This window comes from Neoarius graeffei, chromosome 13 (genome assembly GCF_027579695.1).
Source record: "Neoarius graeffei isolate fNeoGra1 chromosome 13, fNeoGra1.pri, whole genome shotgun sequence".
Lineage (NCBI taxonomy): Eukaryota > Metazoa > Chordata > Actinopteri > Siluriformes > Ariidae > Neoarius > Neoarius graeffei.
The window spans coordinates 48,397,884-48,415,098 of NC_083581.1; the positions used below are offsets into that span (position 1 = coordinate 48,397,884).

The following is a 17,215-nucleotide window of genomic DNA, read 5'->3' on the forward strand; positions in this document are numbered from 1 at the left end:
AAAGCACAAGGTATGCAATACTCATGGACACGGCCAAGGTAACAAAGGCTGAAAAACGACCACCACTGAACAAGACACACAAGATGAAACGTCAAGACTGGGCCAAGAAGTATCACAAGACTGATTTTTCTAAGGTCTTATGGACAGATGAAATGAGAGTGAGTCTTGATGGGCCAGATGGATGGGCTCGTGGCTGGATCAGCAAAGGGCAGAGAGCTCCAGTCCGACTCAGACGCCAGCAAGGTGGAGGTGGGGTACTGGTATGGGCTGGTATCATCAAAGATGAGCTTGTGGGACCTTTTCGGGTTGAGGATGGCGTCAAGCTCAACTCCCAGTCCTATTGTCAGTTTTTGGAAGACACCTTCTTCAAGCAGTGGTACAGGAAGAAGTCAGCATCCTTCAAGAAAAACATGATTTTCATGCAGGACAATGCTCCATCACACGCATCCAAGTACTCCACAGCATGGCTGGCCAGAAAGGGTCTAAAGGAAGAAAGATTAATGACGTGGTCTCCTTGTTCACCTGATCTGAACCCCATAGAACAGTGGTTCTCAAACCTTTTATACTCTGTACCACCTGAGAAAATATTGAGCTCTCTGAGTACCACCATGATGACCAACATTATAATATAGCAGCATAGGCCTTCCCTATTAGCTTCAGCCACACAGGAGAGATGTTTATTCCTTATTATGGTTATTTATTGATAGCTGTTAACACCAAATCAGACATTTACAACTCTGTCTCTCCTCATACAACTGTATGAGGAGACTCTTGAAAAAACTGTACAAAATCTCAGTTCTTCAACATCTGAATTGGACATCTGCCCACCAACTTTAAGTCTGTTCTTCATCTTATAATTACAGATGTGCTTCAAATTATAAATACCGTAAATCCTCTAATATAGGCCGGGGCCTTTATTTCACTCAAGTGCATCTTGGTCCAGGCCATTATTGGAAGGAGGCCAGAATTAGAGGCAGGCCTCTATTTCTATTTGAGCAAAACAGACTACCAGTGGAATGAATAAAAACGAGATTTTGTGTCTATTTGAACCTATAAAATAGGTTCATTTATTGAAAAAGTACAGTTACCATAACGGTATACAGAACATTATCAACAAATACCGGTAATTCAGACATCCTTTCCAGCAGGGTTGAACTGTAAGGTACGCACTAGCGGTGTAATCCCCCCCAAAAAAACCGCTTGCGTGCTGCAGTTTCTATGAAGAGTCGATCTATAGGCTTATACACAAAACAACGATAGAACTTTAACTTGAAATTGAACAATAGCCTTCCATGAACACAGGCTGATATTTGAACAACATATGTGAACTACACACGACAATAAACAATAAACTCTTTATAGCCTCGATTAGAATCTAGTGAACTTGCTCAGCACTACCGCACGCACGACTCTGACACACACTGTAGCGCAACGTGGGGTACATAGACTCGTTGAAAAACTCCTCGGGTATTTTTCTGAGTTTACCGAAAATCAGAGTAGAAGGAGCCACCCACCCTCTGTCTGGTTTGAAGCGGTTCTGTAGGACATTGAGCTTTACAGAGTCCGGTGCACATTTTAAGGCATCTGGTTGAAGTTTACCTATGTGTGATAAATCTGATGTCAGTGATCGCGGGCTGACTCGTGGCTCATTAGTAAAGCTATCTGATGGCTCATTTGTCAGCAAGGTGGAGCAACCATCTACTTCTGATCGTAAGGGACATGGGGAGATGTAGGTGTTCTTATATGAAATTCACTGGATGTATGGCTAGTTTCAAACTCAGAGGTAGATGAAGGCAATTCCCTCAAAGGAACTGAGCTAGCATCCAGCTGCAGCGTACTGCTGCTAGGTTGCGGAGGAGTGGAAGCTGCCGGCGCCGTGTTACTAGCTGATACTGGAGAGGACTGGCAAGCAGATGACACCCCTGGATCACTGCTTTTGGACTTTTTCGTAAAAGTCTGAAACAAGCTCGTTTGTTTCAGGGTTCGTTTACTCATTTTTGACTCGCTTCTCAATAAATTCTCGCACAAGCTCTGACTACTGACGATTGTCTGTCTCCGTTTCTCAAAACTGGAGAGAATCTCAGTGGTGCAAGAAAAGTATATCTGCATTGACCAATGAGCTTTCTTGGTCACGCACACCCCGCCCACTCCTGAAGCACACAAATGCGCCGGCACACACACGTCTCTCTCTCTCTCTCTCTCTCTCTCTCTCTCAAATTATGTTGCATTGCCAAAGCATTCAGGTAACAATTATAATAATAATAATAAAAAAAATCTCTCTCCCCAAGGTACGCCTAGTGCGTACGGCCATACGCCTGGCGGCGCCACTGATCACAATTGTCTTTCAGATCGGAACGATTGTGTAAGGCCACTATGATCTCAGAAACATCGTTGGTTATAGCCCCGGCCTGTATTAGAGTCCGGCCATTATTTACCTCCTCCGACAGCGAGACCGGCCAATATTAGAGTCCCGGCCAGTAATGGAATACAGGCCAGTATTAGAGGATTTACTGTACATCCTTGGAGACTGGCGTTGTTCCTGTGTCCCTAAAAAAAGCTGTTGTAAAGCCCCTTCTTAAAAAAAATAATCTGGATCCTTCAGTGTTAAATAACTACAGGCCAATATCAAATCTACCATTCATCGGGAAAATCCTGGAAAAAATTGTCTTCAATCAATTAACTGCCTTCTTGATATCAAACAGCCGTTTTGATAATTTTCAGTCAGGATTTCGTGCCAATCATAGCACTGAAACAGCGTTGATTAAAGTTATAAATGACATACGTCTTAATACTGATGCAGGCAAAACATCGGTCCTGGTATTACTGGACCTCAGTGCAGCTTTTGATACTGTTGATCACAACATACTGCTATATCGACTTGAACACTGGGTTGGATTGACTGGTAAAGTTATCAATTGGTTAAAATCATACTTAGAAGCTTCTTTGTTACCCTGGGAAATTGTTCCTCAACATCAATGCCCTTGACCTGTGGTGTCCCCCAGGGGTCGATTCTTGGACCATTACTTTTCAACCTTTATATGCTCCCACTTGGGCAAATTATCAATAAAAATTCAATTTTGTATCACTGCTATGCAGATGATACCCAAATTTATTTTGCTATATCACCAAATGACTATGCCCCCCTTGAATGTCTCTACCAGTGCATCGATCAAATCAATAGCTGGATGTCACAAAATGTTCTTCAGTTGAACACAGATAAAACAGAAGTAATTCTATTTGGAAAAAAAGATGAAAGACTCAGGATTACCACTATTCTTGACACAAAAGGGATTAAAACTAAAGAAATGGTTAAAAATCTTGGTGTTTTCATTGACAGCGAGCTAAACTTTGACAGTCACATGAAAGCAATCACTAAAACGGCATTTTATCACCTAAAAAACATTTCCAAACTAAGAGGACTTATGTCAAAAAATGATCTGGAAAAACTAATACATGCCTTCATCTCTAGTAGGGTTGATTACTGCAATGGCCTTTTCACAGGCCTGCCAAAAAAGACCATCAAACGACTTCAGCTGGTTCAAAATGCAGCGGCGAGGGTTCTCACACGAACAAAAAGAAGAGAGCACATTACCCCAATTCTAAGGTCCCTTCACTGGCTTCCAGTAAGCTACAGAATTGACTTTAAAGCATTGCTGCTGGTGTATAAATCTCTAAATGGTACAGGGCCCAATTTACCTCTCTGATATGTTGCAGCGGCCTAACCCAATCACATCTACCAGATCGCAACAGAAAAATTTACTATTAAAACCAGTTGTTAAAACAAAGTGTGGTGAAGCAGCTTTTAGCTACTATGCAGTACATCTATGGAACCAACTGCCAGAGGACATTAAAAATGCTCCTGCTGTTGGCAGCTTCAAATCTAGGTTAAAGACCAAGCTGTTTTCAGATGCTTTCTGTTAAATAATTAATATTTTTACATTTTTTATAATCTTTACTTTCTCTGCATGTTTTAAATTTACTTTAATTTTATTCTATTTTATTCCGCTGGTTTCTTTTTCTTTTTCTCCTTTTTTCTTTTTGGCATTTTATCATTTTATTATTTTAGTTCTACTGTTTAATTCTTATTATTTTCTTTTAATTCTTTTAATTAATTTTTAGATTAAAAATAAAATTATTTTATGTAATTTTATTTCTCTATTGTTTACTGTTTTTGTTTTTGCTTCTGTACAGCACATTGAACTGCCATTGTGTATGAAATGTGCTATATAAATAAACTTGCCTTGCCTTGTCCAACAATTCTCACATACTCCTACATACACAGCGCAATACACACTCAAATTGCAACTGAATGAAAATGACACAGAGCCATACAGTACATATTCGACCTCTACAAAATTATGCTCCTAATCTGGCCCACAAATAACACAAACATCAAGTCTTTTTTTCTCAGCAGAAGATATGTGAAACATCAAACATCTCAGCACAAAAAAAGAAGAAAAAAAGAATCCTGAAGACTTGCATTGCCACAAAAATGTAAAAGCCAGACATAATTTTTCACATTCTCACACGTAGCTACACATTTCTTTTGAAACGTTGTCTTTATTATGTTTCAGGTTTTTTTTTTTTTAGCTGAAAATGTTAATGCGAAAATATGACTTTCCCCCGCGTACCACCGGTGGTACGCGTACCACAGTTTGAGAACCACTGCTCTAGAAATTTGTTGAGTGGAAATTCAATTGAGATGGCTGCTCGTGTTTTGTTTATTCAATTCACACAAAACAGTACTTTTTAATAATTTAAATGTTAAACATATTGGTATATATAATGGAAATGCGCATAAATTAATGTTACTGAAAGTCATTCCAAAATACTGAAAAATGTTTTCAAGAATACTGAAATTCAAAATTTGGGGTAGGCATCTCTGTTGCCCTCAAAATAATTGTTTTCCAATGATGAAAATTGGCACTAAATGTTTGCGTATTGCACTTTTAATGAAAAGTGTCAAAATGAGGTTATTGTGTGTAGTGGCTGCACTGTTGCCGCACCATACCACACCACACTGCTGCCGTGTCGCATTATGGGTCTATATATTTTCCTGCTTTTTTGTCCTTGGCCAATCACATCCCTGAATGTGCTGTGCTTACGCTGCTGAAGCTGTGCCGTGCCGTCTCTGCATCACTTTCATTAAATGCCGTGCAGATAGGCTATAAAATGTCTCTAAAAACAATTTTTGCAATATACAGTGCTCTTTGGAAAAAAAATCAATTAAACCATACAATGGGATTGCTCCATGTGATCGCTTCACAGTCTGACATGCTTCCAATCTCTTCTATTTTTGAGTGTGCCATCACCATCTGACAGCTGGTGGTGAAATTGGTTGGGTGGGCTATGAAATAAATTATATTATATTCGTTGTTTGGAGACAGGTTTCACCGAGCGGCTGTTATGCGCGAGACTTCATATTAGCCACAAAGTCAGAAAAATCTGTTCGTAAAATTACGTTATAATGACCAAATACAATGAAAAGTATTTTTCCAGTCTCACCTGTGAAAGGTAATCCCATGTGATCTCGTTTGGACGGTAAACCTGTTGGTACAGTTAAACGCAGCACATGAATGAGGCATCTTTATTCTCCACTTTGCCCCATCCAATATGGCGGCGAGAATGACGTATGATTCTACGCGGAAGGCGGCGTCTATGTTTATATGTCTATGTCTGCGCATGTCACACACAGCATGTGCGGTATCTGCGCATGTCACACACAGCATGTGTGGTTGTCGTAAAAATAAATAGCCGTAAATCGCGCATGGATTGAAAAAGTCGCTTGGACATTTAAAAACAACTCACTGGAATTTTAAAGATTTTTTTGGGGGGAGGCTTTTTTTCACCTTTATTGGATAGGACAGTGTAGAGACAGGACAGGAAATGAGTGGGAGAGAGAGACGGGGAGGGATCGGGAAATGACCTCAGGTCGGAATCGAACCCAGGTCCCCGGATTTATGGTATGGCGCCTTAGCCACCTGAGCCACAACGCCCCCAACTCACTGGAATTTTTAAGACTTTATAATAATTCCGTACAGAATAACACTGTTTGCTGTAACATCGTATTTACATAACTTTTCCATACAAAATACGGCCAATCCGTACTAGTAGGCATCTCTGCCTCAGTGAGCGAGTCGGTAGACAGCGGTGAGGAGCAGAGTGCGAGTGTGTCGCAAAAACATGTAAATATGACTGACACCCGTAAACGAATGCCTGCTTTTGTAACAGGACAAATACACAAAATTAGGCAATTATAAGGCTTCTCATCAAAACGCGAAATGCAAAAGGGTTTATCAACACACAAAGCATTCATATTTGCCAAGTTAGGCTAAAATATGAGGCCACAGATGATGATAAACGAAGAGCCGTTTGGGAGCCGAACTTCCCATCGCTACTATTCGCTTACCGAGTCCTGTGTGAGTACGGATTGTATGCGGAAGTTACTCAGATAGGGCACGTTTAACCAGGGGACTACAGGAAGTTCACCAGCTGCTGCCGAGTTCTGTTTTACACTTCGGTCCTCCTGAGGATTTGCTCAGGCTCAGTGTAGAAGAGTCAGTGGAAAGGTGTTGGTTTTGCACAGAGGTGGACAGTAACGAAGTACACTTCTTGAGTATCTGTACTTAAGTATCTTTTTTTTTTTTTTTTGGAAACTTATGACTTTGTCTTTCAAATGTAGTGAAGTTAAATATCGTACTTTTCACTCCACTACATTTCCATCAAGGTCTTCATTACTCACTACTATGAAGCAGTTTTGAAAGTGGATGTTTTTTTTCTTTTCTACGTAACCTTTTTATTTTTATTTTTTTTAGGTGACACTGAGACAGTCTCTCCGTAATCACTAGGGTCACGCCATGTCCATAAATTGTATAAAATCAAGTTCAGTGATTTTTCTCAGCAGTATTATTTGAACACAGTCAGTTGATGGCTGAATGGAAGGATGCGGTTCTTCTGAGGAATGCATGCCTCCAGGGCCATATCTAGCACACGTTTCAGATTTGTAAGATTTTGTTTTACTTGGCACTCGTACATTCATTTATTGATGGTCCCGAAGTGAAAGGTGTGTTTCAGAGCGAGGGCTCTGACGTGATCTAACCGTCCTCTCAGTGCTGACAACCAGTGAACCTGAGGAGAAAACACCGCTGGGTCGCGGCTGAATATTTGTTGAATATCCAACCTAAACTGTCTTCACCTGGGTGTTTGTATCTGTAATAATGTATTGCCATCTTAAACGCTACAGTAAGCACACATTTATGGTGTGTTTTTATTCTTGCCCCAGAGACTTAAAAGTGGTAGATCAGGTTGTGCAGTGCAGCACAGCCACACACCTTGTTTTGAGACAACGTAATTAGTTTTTTTTTCTTCATATTGTAAAGCACTTAGCACAGAAATGAATAAGCGCTCCAAGTGTGTTTTTGTTTGTTTGTTTGTTTGTTTGTTTGTTTGTTTGTTTGTTATATCCACCAGAATTTTTTGGGGGGGAAAAAAAAAAAGATAAAACAGTGCATTCTCCTGCATTCAGTGTGTCATATTTGAAGAAAACTGATCAAAAACGAGGACCAACATATGACACAAAATGCATGTTTCTCACCTCGCTTGATGCTGGATGATCTGATGACCAATTGGCCTTGAACTTGTCATAATGAAGCTTCATTTTTTTTTTTCTTCCCAGGGTTTTCATTGTTCACAATCACCAGTGTGTGTTTGTTTTTTACACATACTGATGTGATTTGTTGTAGTATGTGATCTCGTTTCCAATTGGCGAGAACCATAACGAACACTAATGGATTGGTGAAACAATTTATATTCAACATCATTATCGCATTGTTTTGGCTCTTGGCTTCACTTAATATGGCTAACAGTAATTCGCCGAAGGTGAGGTGAATATCGGGGAATAATAACCGAGATGAGGTATTGTTTTCGGTGGGGTTTCTTTGTTTTTTTTGTTAGCAACATTACGGGAAAATGGCTGGACCAGTCTTCATGAAACTTTCAGGCTAGATGGACATTGGTCTCAAATAGAACCTCCAAAATTTTGAGGGTTATCCAGTCAAGGTCACCAAAAAGGTCAAAATCTTTTTTTTCATATCTTTCTTCATATCATATTTTTACTTCAAACCAATCCCAACATATTCAGCTTTCAATTCTGCTTCCACTGATATGCTACATGATTGGGTATCTAGTTTTCTTTCATTAGTTTTCTTTCAAACTTTCATTTGTTTTTTTTTGTTTGTGTGTCTCTGTTAACAATCTAGCATCTAGATGGTTGCACTGATTGACTTCAAATTTTCAGCGTAGGTGGGCAATGGTCTGTAGATTACCTGATTAAATTTTGGGGGTAATCGGGTCAAGGTGAAGGTCAAGGTCACTGGAAAGGTCAACCTTTCAGTCAAAATAACATATTTTCCATTATAACTCAAACGGTTGCAGATAGACAGATGTTTACTGTTATGAGCATATAGGAACTCCCATATGGCCTTTCATTTTGGCACCATGACCTTTCGCCTTGAATGACTTTGAAATGTCAAACTCAAGGTCATGGATTTTCATAGGATTATAACCTGACAGCTGATGATTGAGAAATATTACCATTTATCAACATATAGGTATAAAATAAGTGATACTGGGCGAGGTTTGTTTTGCCTGGCAACACTTGTTATTCACTGAGTCTGAGGCGGATAATTGGTTTAGTATAAATACGCGTGATTTATTAAAAAAAAAATCGGATAAAAATTTTCAATCTTCAAAAGCACCATGGGTGGTTGACAAAATATGGATGGGTCACAGACTGTGGATTATGGAACTATAATAAAAAAGGATGCAAAATACGGAGTGGTTACGGATTTTAATACGGATGCAGAACGGATGCTAGTAATTTACAGATCAGTCACGGACATTTCAGTCTATTATGGATTGGTTATGGATTTCATATAGATGATGTATCATGGATAATTAATTTCACAGACATTGCTACGAGTCTTATGTATTCTATATTCATCTACGAGTCTATATTCATCTTCATTTCATATTGATCTTTCGAGCTCAAACCCAGATGTCTTCAGTAGAAGGCCGAATCACAGCCATGCTCTTATTCAGTACAACAACACTCCTGCTCATGCAGAATTGCCAACTGTAGCATAAGTGACAACAGGAGCTAGGGTATTTTCTGGACATTCCATAAATGTTAGATTTAAGTTTATTTACAATTAAATATAACTGTAAATAAATACAATTATGACTTTGTTCTGTAAGAAATAAAATACTTATGGATGTGATGTTACTGGAAAATAATCAACTTTGCAACTAATGCCCTGTTTTGTTCCTTGCATAATATTCTTTCGCTTCATTTCAGGTTGATTGAAAATGGCTACTTACAGGATTCCAGATGAGCTCTTAAGAAATGAGGAGTTAATCAAAGAACTAGAGGCAATCGCTAAAGATTCTGCACTGTTGCATGGCATATTATTTCGCACCAAAGAATCACCAAACTCTTCAGAAGTAAACTATTTTTACTTTTGTTACTCTCATAGTCCCACTTGTAAAACAACATAAAACTGAACAACTCTGATCTCAAACCACAACACTGACTCTCAGTAGCAGAATTAAAATAGTTCTATCTGGAGTCTTGGCCATCTCATGGCAGCATTTAAAAAGTTAATGATGCTCAGCACATTTGGTCATTGACCAGACACTGATCATTCACTAAATTATGTGTGAAAATAGTGCAGAGTTGGCTATAAGCCATGTACAATGAAATTGAGTGGAATAACTGTTTTATTCTATCCACATTCACTGGATTTTGAGAAACGGAGCATTTTTATTTTTTGCAAATTCAATAAATAAAAACTTTGTACAAAACGTCTGACAAAATCATTTCTGCTTAGAATGTAAACAAACAAGTGAAATGACAGTAGTAGTTTGTGAAAAATGCGATTATAATTCCTGAAAAAAAAAAAAAAAAAGATGCTCTTACCATTAGCAACATTTTGTTGCTTTTTTTTGTAATTTTTAGGGTTTTGTTTTCGAATAGAGTTTTTATTTCATCCTCAGCTGGTTCAGCAACACGCTCCATCATTTTGTTTTTCTCTACTCATGGTATATGAGTTGATATCCTAGTAGTAGAGTAGCTGATCAGAACACACGCTTGCTCATATCCAGTGAATGTGGATAGAATTTTATATATATATATATATATATATATATATATATATATATATATGCGCGCGCAGTTGTGGTCAGAAGTTTACATACAGTGATATGAATGTCATGGCAATATTTGGGGTTTCAGTAATTTTTTTTTTGAACTGTTCTTTTTCTGTGGCAGAAAGTACAGCATACATCTTGGAAAAAAAACACTAGAATTTGGTGCACAAGTTTTAATTTTCTTTGGGTTTTCTGAAATCTAGTCAGTGTCAAAATTATACATACAGGGTCAAAAATATACATGCAGTACACCTAATATTTGGGTAAAATGTCTCTTCGCAAGATTCACTTTGACCAGACATTTTTGTTTGTTGACTATGAACAAGCTTCTGGCAGAATTCTGGTTGGCTATTTCACGACTCTTCATGGTAGAATTGGTAGAGTTCAATTAAATTTGTGTGTATATAAAAAATATGCAATCCTCATTCTCAGATCTGCACTGAGCTCCATGGACTTTCCCATTTTACTGCGTGTTGGTCAGTCCAATGAGTTCGGTAAACAAACCCTTTTTATGAAGGCACAGAGAAGCTACCATCTGTAGTCAATCATACTCCCTAACAGGAAATTAAGAGGCCTTGGCAAGATAAGAGACATTCTGGAAGTTTCAGCACCTCTGAATTAATAATCTAAGTGAGCATTTGGAAATTCTCTCTGTGTATAATTTTTTACCATGTGCTGATTTCAGTAAACCCAAAGAAATTAAAACTTGTGCACCAAATTCTAGTGTTTTTTTTTAATGAAGGATGTATGCTGTACATTCTGCCACAGAAAAAGAATAGTTCAAAGAAATTACTGAAAGCCCAAATATTGCCATGACATTCATATCCAAGATGACATGTCACTGTATGTAAACTTCTGACCACAACTGTATATATCTCAAATAATATTTCTTTTGTGTGCGCGTTTGTTTTTGGTTGTAGGTGGTAAACTATGCACCATTCACACTCTTCCCTTCCCCGGTGCCTCCAGTATTCTTTCACCAGGCCCTTGAACTCGCAACCCATTTTAATCGGCTGGTAGACAGAGTCAGTCAGAGTCCACGTTTCCTTGAGGAGGCTCTTGCAAGGTACTGCTCATGTGGCAACAAGCTGTTTTAGAAATATATAATTATTATTATTATTTTTTTTTTACAAAGTGTAGGGTTTTATAAAGGTCATTTTTTTAAATCTTCTCTTGTTAACTTTAGGAGAATGTGAATGTGCAGTTTGCTTTTCAGAACTTTTTTTTTGTCTGTCCTCATGTTCAAGCTCATTAACTGTGATATGTATCTTAACAGCACCATCAAGGTTGACAGTTTCACATCAAAACTCTTCAGCATTTACAGACAAGTTCAACAGGAACCTCAGGACATGGTAATATAATGTGGTGATAACTAGGATGATTTAATGCATGTGCAAAACTCTACTACAGTGGGGCAAAAAAGTATTTAGTCAGCCACCAATTGTGCAAGTTCTCCCACTTAAAAAGATGAGAGGCCTGTAATTTTCATCATAGGTACACTTCAACTATGAGAGACAGAATGGGGGGGAAAGAATCCAGGAAATCACATTGTAGGATTTTTAATGAATTAATTTGTAAATTCCTCGGTAAAATAAGTATTTGGTCACCTACAAACAAGCAAGATTTCTGGCTCTCACAGACCTGTAACAACAACTTTAAGAGGCTCCTCTGTCCTCCACTCGTTACCTGTATTAATGGAACCTGTTTGAACTCGTTATCAGTATAAAAGACACCTGTCCACAACCTCAAACAGTCACACTCCAAACTCCACTATGGCCAAGACCAAAGAGCTGTCAAAGGACACCAGAAACAAAATTGTAGACCTGCACCAGGCTGGGAAGACTGAGGCTACATCCACACGACAACGGCAAAGAGACGTTATTTAAAAATATATCGCGTCCAAATGGGCAACAATCTGTAAAATATCAGGAAAATATGGCAATGCAACGCTTGCTGAAAACGATGCAATACACATGCCACACCTCTAGGGGCGCTGTAAGACGGTCCCTTCGGAGACACCAGAAGAATAGAAGAAGTAAGGACGCATGCGCATAAACTATTATGCGCGGGACTTCATATTAGCCACAAAGTCAGGAAAATCTGTTCGTAAAATTACATTATAATGACCAAATACAATGAAAAGTATTTTTCCAGTCTCACCTGTGAAAGGTAATACCATGTGATCCCGTTTGGACGGTACAGTTAAACGCAGCTAATCTTTATTCTCCGCTTTGACCTATCCAATATGGTGGCGAGGATGACGTATGATTCTACGCGGAAGGCGGCATCTTTAATGGTCCGGAATAAATTGAATGCTACACGTTGATGGATTAATTTGTTGTTTCTCACCTGTGAAAGGTAATCCCATGTGATCTCGTTTGGACGGTACAGTTAAATGCAGCTAATCTTTATTTTCCGCTTTGACCTATCCAATATGGCGGCGAGGATGACACATGATTCTACGCGGAAGGCGGCGTCTTTAATGGTCCGGAATAAATTGAATGCTACACGTTGATGGATTAATTTGCTCTTCTACGCCCTTTTTGAGGAATGTATTGTAGGACTTACTGTAAACCAACATCTGAAGAGGTAAGATCGCTCCTTTTTTTCCCTATTTTTGCTGGCGGGATTGACTCTGCCCTAAGGGCAGAGTCTCTCTCTCTCTCTCTCTCTCTCTCTCTCTCTCTCTCTCTCACTTTGCACCGTTACACAATAAATATTCACAGTGAAAATATTTTGTAAGCGCGTTTCATGAACCGAGTTATAGGATTTGTTGACAACTCGCATTGAGTTCGTTACACTTCTACCCGGCGTGAAGCACTGACAGTCATGTGGTTGTGATGTCATCGTAAACAAATCCGTTCTATTCATCCAGACGACTTCACAACGGCAACGTTGCCAGATCTTTCCACTCTGGAACCCGTTCTCAAAAAGATTGCGTTTTGGACACCCAAAACGCCGGTGCCGTGTGGACGCCAGGCCTAAACGATAAGCAATTGTATCGGAGTCACCTGAATCCGTTGCCGTGTGGACAGGGCCTGAATCTGCAATAGGTAAGCAGCTTGGTGTGAAGAAATCAACTGTGGGAGCAATTAATAGAAAATGGAAGACATACAAGACCACCGATAATCTCCCTTGATCTGGGGCTCCACGCAAGATCTCACTCCGTGGGGTAAAAATGATCACAAGAACGGTGAGCAAAAATCCCAGAACCACACGGGGGGACCTTGCAAATGACCTGCAGAGAGCTGGGACCAAAGTAACAAAGGCTACCATCAGTAACACACTATGCCGCCAGGGACTCAAATCGTGCAGTGCCAGACGTATCCCCCTGCTTAAGCCAGTACATGTCCAGGCCCGTCTGAAGTTTGCTAGAGAGCATTTGGATGATCCAGAAGAGGATTGGGAGAGTGTCAGATGAAACCAAAATAGAACTTTTTGGTAAAAACTCAACTTGTCGTGTTTGGAGGAGAAAGAATGCAGAGTTGCATCCAAAGAACACCATACCTACTGTGAAGCATGGGGGTGGAAACCTCATGCTTTGGGGCTGTTTTTCTGCAAAGGGACCAGGACGACTGATCCGTGTAAAGGAAAGAATGAATGGGGCCATATATCGTGAGATTTTGAGTGAAAACCTCTTTCCATCAGCAAGGGCATTGAAGATGAAATGTGGCTGGGTCTTTCAGCATGACAATGATCCCAAACACACCGCCTGGGCAACGAAGGAGTGGCTTCGTAAGAAGCATTTCAAGGTCCTGGAGTGGCGTAGCCAGTCTCCAGATCTCAACCCCATAGAAAATCTTTGGAGGGAGTTGAAAGTCTGTGTTGCCCAGCGACAGCCCCAAAACATCACTGCTCTAGAGGAGATCTGCATGGAGGAATGGGCCAAAATACCAGCAACAGTGTGTGAAAACCTTGTGAAGACTTACAGAAAACGTTTGATCTCTGTCATTGCCAACAAAGGGTATATAACAAAGTATTGAGATGAACTTTTGTTATTGACCAAATACTTATTTTCCACCATAATTTGCAAATAAATTCTTTAAAAATCAGACAATGTGATTTTCTGGATTTTTTTTTCCTCATTTTGTCTCTCATAGTTGAGATATACACTACCGTTCAAAAGTTTGGGGTCACTTTGAAATTTCCTTATTTTTGAAAGAAAAGCACTGTTCTTTTCAATGAAGATCACTTGAAACTAATCAGAAATACACTCTATATATTGCTAATGTGGTAAATGACTATTCTAGCTGCAAATGTCTGGTTTTTGGTGCAACATCTACATAGATGTATAGAGGCCCATTTCAAGCAACTATCACTCCAGTGTTCTAATGGTACAATGTGTTTGCTCATTGCCTCAGAAGGCTAATGGATGATTAGAAAACCCTTGTACAATCATGTTAGTACAGCTGAAAACAGTCTAGCTCTTTAGAGAAGCTATAAAACTGACCTTCTTTTGAGCAGATTGAGTTTCTGGAGCATCACATTTATGGGGTCGATTAAATGCTCAGAATGGCCAGAAAAATGTCTTGACTATATTTTCTATTCATTTTACAACTTGTGGTAAATAAAAGTGTGACTTTTCATGGAAAACACAAAATTGTCTGGGTGACCCCAAACTTTTGAACGGTAGTGTACCTATGATGAAAATTACAGGCCTCTCTCATCTTTTTAAGTGGGAGAACTTGCACAATTGGTGACTGACTAAATACTTTTTTGCCCCACTGTAATTGCTCTGAAACTTATTTATTTACTGCAAATAATTTTGTCTTCGTTCGTCTATGCCAGCGACGTATAGTGACCGGCAGAACAATTAAATACTCTTCCAATAGATGGCAGCAGGTAGCTAATTAACCTGTGTATCTACCTGTTGCCATTCAAACAGCAGAATTAATAATGCTTCAGGTGTGACAGCGGTGATAGCGATAGATAAATATTTGAAATGAAAAAGTACACAATCCAAACTGGGCCCTGGAGAAAATTCTGACCCAGATGAAGGCCCTAGTATGAGTAGAGGTCAGAAGAAAGCAAAAAAGGTGATTTTCCACAACCTATCTGTGCGAGCTGGGCTTTTCAAGCATGACTGCTATAAAAACTAAAAAAGGAGAGTGACTCAGAGCTGTTGAAGATCTTTGTGTGTGTCTTTTCTTCAATTCCTATGAGTATATCAGCTTTGTGTTCAACTAAACAGGCCCAGGTTTCCCACTAAGGAAATTGTGAGTAAATTGAGACTAGATTATCATTATATTTCATTTTTTATATCTGTAATATTTGTTTGTTTGGTGGTGTGCCGTGGGATTTTTCAAATGTAAAATGTGCCGTGGCTCAAGAAAGGTTGGGAAACACTGCTCTACACCGTAAGCCAGAGACGAAATTCTCTCACAAGTGCTGGCTAGTGGGTGGGAACTGGCTAAAGACCAAATTGGGAGAAAATGGGGAGGAAAAACTCCTTTGCTGTCCTGTTAACTTTTAAACAGACGACATTTTGATCATATTTTTGTTACTATTAAAATCTTGTTTGTTCTTATTAATCCACATTTATTTGACTATTTTTGTTGCTTGTGATAAAGATGGAAGATCTGTGAAACCTAACACACTGTCTTCCTGCTATAAATCTAATTTCTCCTTTATTTGTTTCCTAAAGTTATGCAAGCTTTTGTATTTAACTTTTGTTCTTGTGCTGTTTCTCATTTGAGGCAATAATACTGTGCTTGAATCGCTCTGATTACATGATTGATCATGTGGATGGAAAAGAGGCCTTAAAACAGATTGAAATAAACACTATTTCAGCCAGTTTTGGGGGCCTTTCCTCACGCACACCAAATGTTCATCGGTGAGTGTATGCACTTGCTTGAATGTTTAGTTGCTCGATTTATCCCAGTGCTCTAGCCAGAATGTTAAAGTGACTCACTGAGAATGGAAGCTGAGTTTACAATTTAGCAGTTCACATATCCTTATTTCAGGCACATTCTGAAGGTTGCAGGCCGGTTGGAGGAAAGCAAACTGATCTTGGATAATAATCCAGCAGCAGGTCTGGCAAAGGGCTTGGCAAAGGCCTGGGAGCTTTATGGCTCTGAGAGGTTAGTTTAACATTTAAGGCCTTTAAATTAGTAAAGAGCTTCATGTATATTGACTGTTACCCTATGAATGGCAAATATATTATAAAGTACAAACATTTTATTCAGTGAACCTTTGTTAAGAATTATAAATGATCCATGTTTCTTGTGTCTGCTTTAATAGTAAATTAATGCATGTTTATCACAGGGCCGTTGTGATGTTCCTAGTCGAGGATGTCGAGAGGAACATTTATGACCAGCGATGTGTGGAGAATGAGCTTTGGGCAAGGTAAGATGCTCTGACTCATCACATACACAATATATAAGGCTTATTATTTAATGTGTTGACTGTAGGTTTGGTTTGTGTAGCAAGTGTTCTAGGTGGGTGGAGCACAGAAGCACGGCAGGCCGGAACTGAGTTCTCAATAACTCTTTTGTCAGCTTTTCAGCTTCTACACGTTTACTCATACACATGCCACACACACGTGTTCTGGTCGGGAGAGCTCCCTTCCTCTGCGCTCCCTCTCCTCTTATAGGGCACGGTCACTGGGGAAGACACACAGGTTAATTCCCGTCAGGTGCAATGATTCCGCCACTTACCTTCCCTGACTCCGGCCTCCATTCACAGACCGACGCTTGAACGCCCCCGCTGCCACATACCCCCACCGCCCGACTCAGGCCGGGCAGCTGTCCGGCCTGCAGCCGACACCCCCCCCTGACGGGAGAGGAAGTCTGCCACAGCCATCTGCGCCCCCGGCCTGTGGACCACCTCGAACTTAAACGGCTGGAGTGCCAGATACCAGTGGGTGATCCGTGCGTTGGCATCCTTCATGCGGTGGAGCCACTGCAGGGGCGTGTGGTCCGACCAGAGGGTGAAAGGGCGCCCCAGCAGATAGTAGCAGAGGGCGAGAACCGCCCACTTGATGGCGAGGCATTCCTTCTCTATGGTGCTG

General features: G+C 39.9%; 2 protein-coding genes across 2 annotated transcripts in view; one reads left to right on the plus strand and one right to left on the minus strand.

Moving 5' to 3' along the window:
* rps21 (ribosomal protein S21) overlaps positions 1–17,215 on the minus strand; it is an 88,667-nt gene that overhangs the window by 38,307 nt on the left and 33,145 nt on the right. The gene's annotated exons all lie outside the window — the stretch shown is intronic.
* The window catches only part of LOC132896821 (glutathione synthetase-like), a 52,438-nt gene that overhangs the window by 11,187 nt on the left and 24,036 nt on the right, over positions 1–17,215 (plus strand). Inside the window, exons 2-7 of the mRNA XM_060937913.1 lie at positions 9,356–9,501; positions 11,127–11,272; positions 11,483–11,558; positions 15,903–16,039; positions 16,170–16,286; positions 16,471–16,551. Of these exons, the coding sequence (XP_060793896.1) occupies positions 9,367–9,501; positions 11,127–11,272; positions 11,483–11,558; positions 15,903–16,039; positions 16,170–16,286; positions 16,471–16,551 (692 nt within the window). The 5' untranslated portion in view covers positions 9,356–9,366. The remainder of the gene's footprint in view (positions 1–9,355; positions 9,502–11,126; positions 11,273–11,482; positions 11,559–15,902; positions 16,040–16,169; positions 16,287–16,470; positions 16,552–17,215) is intronic.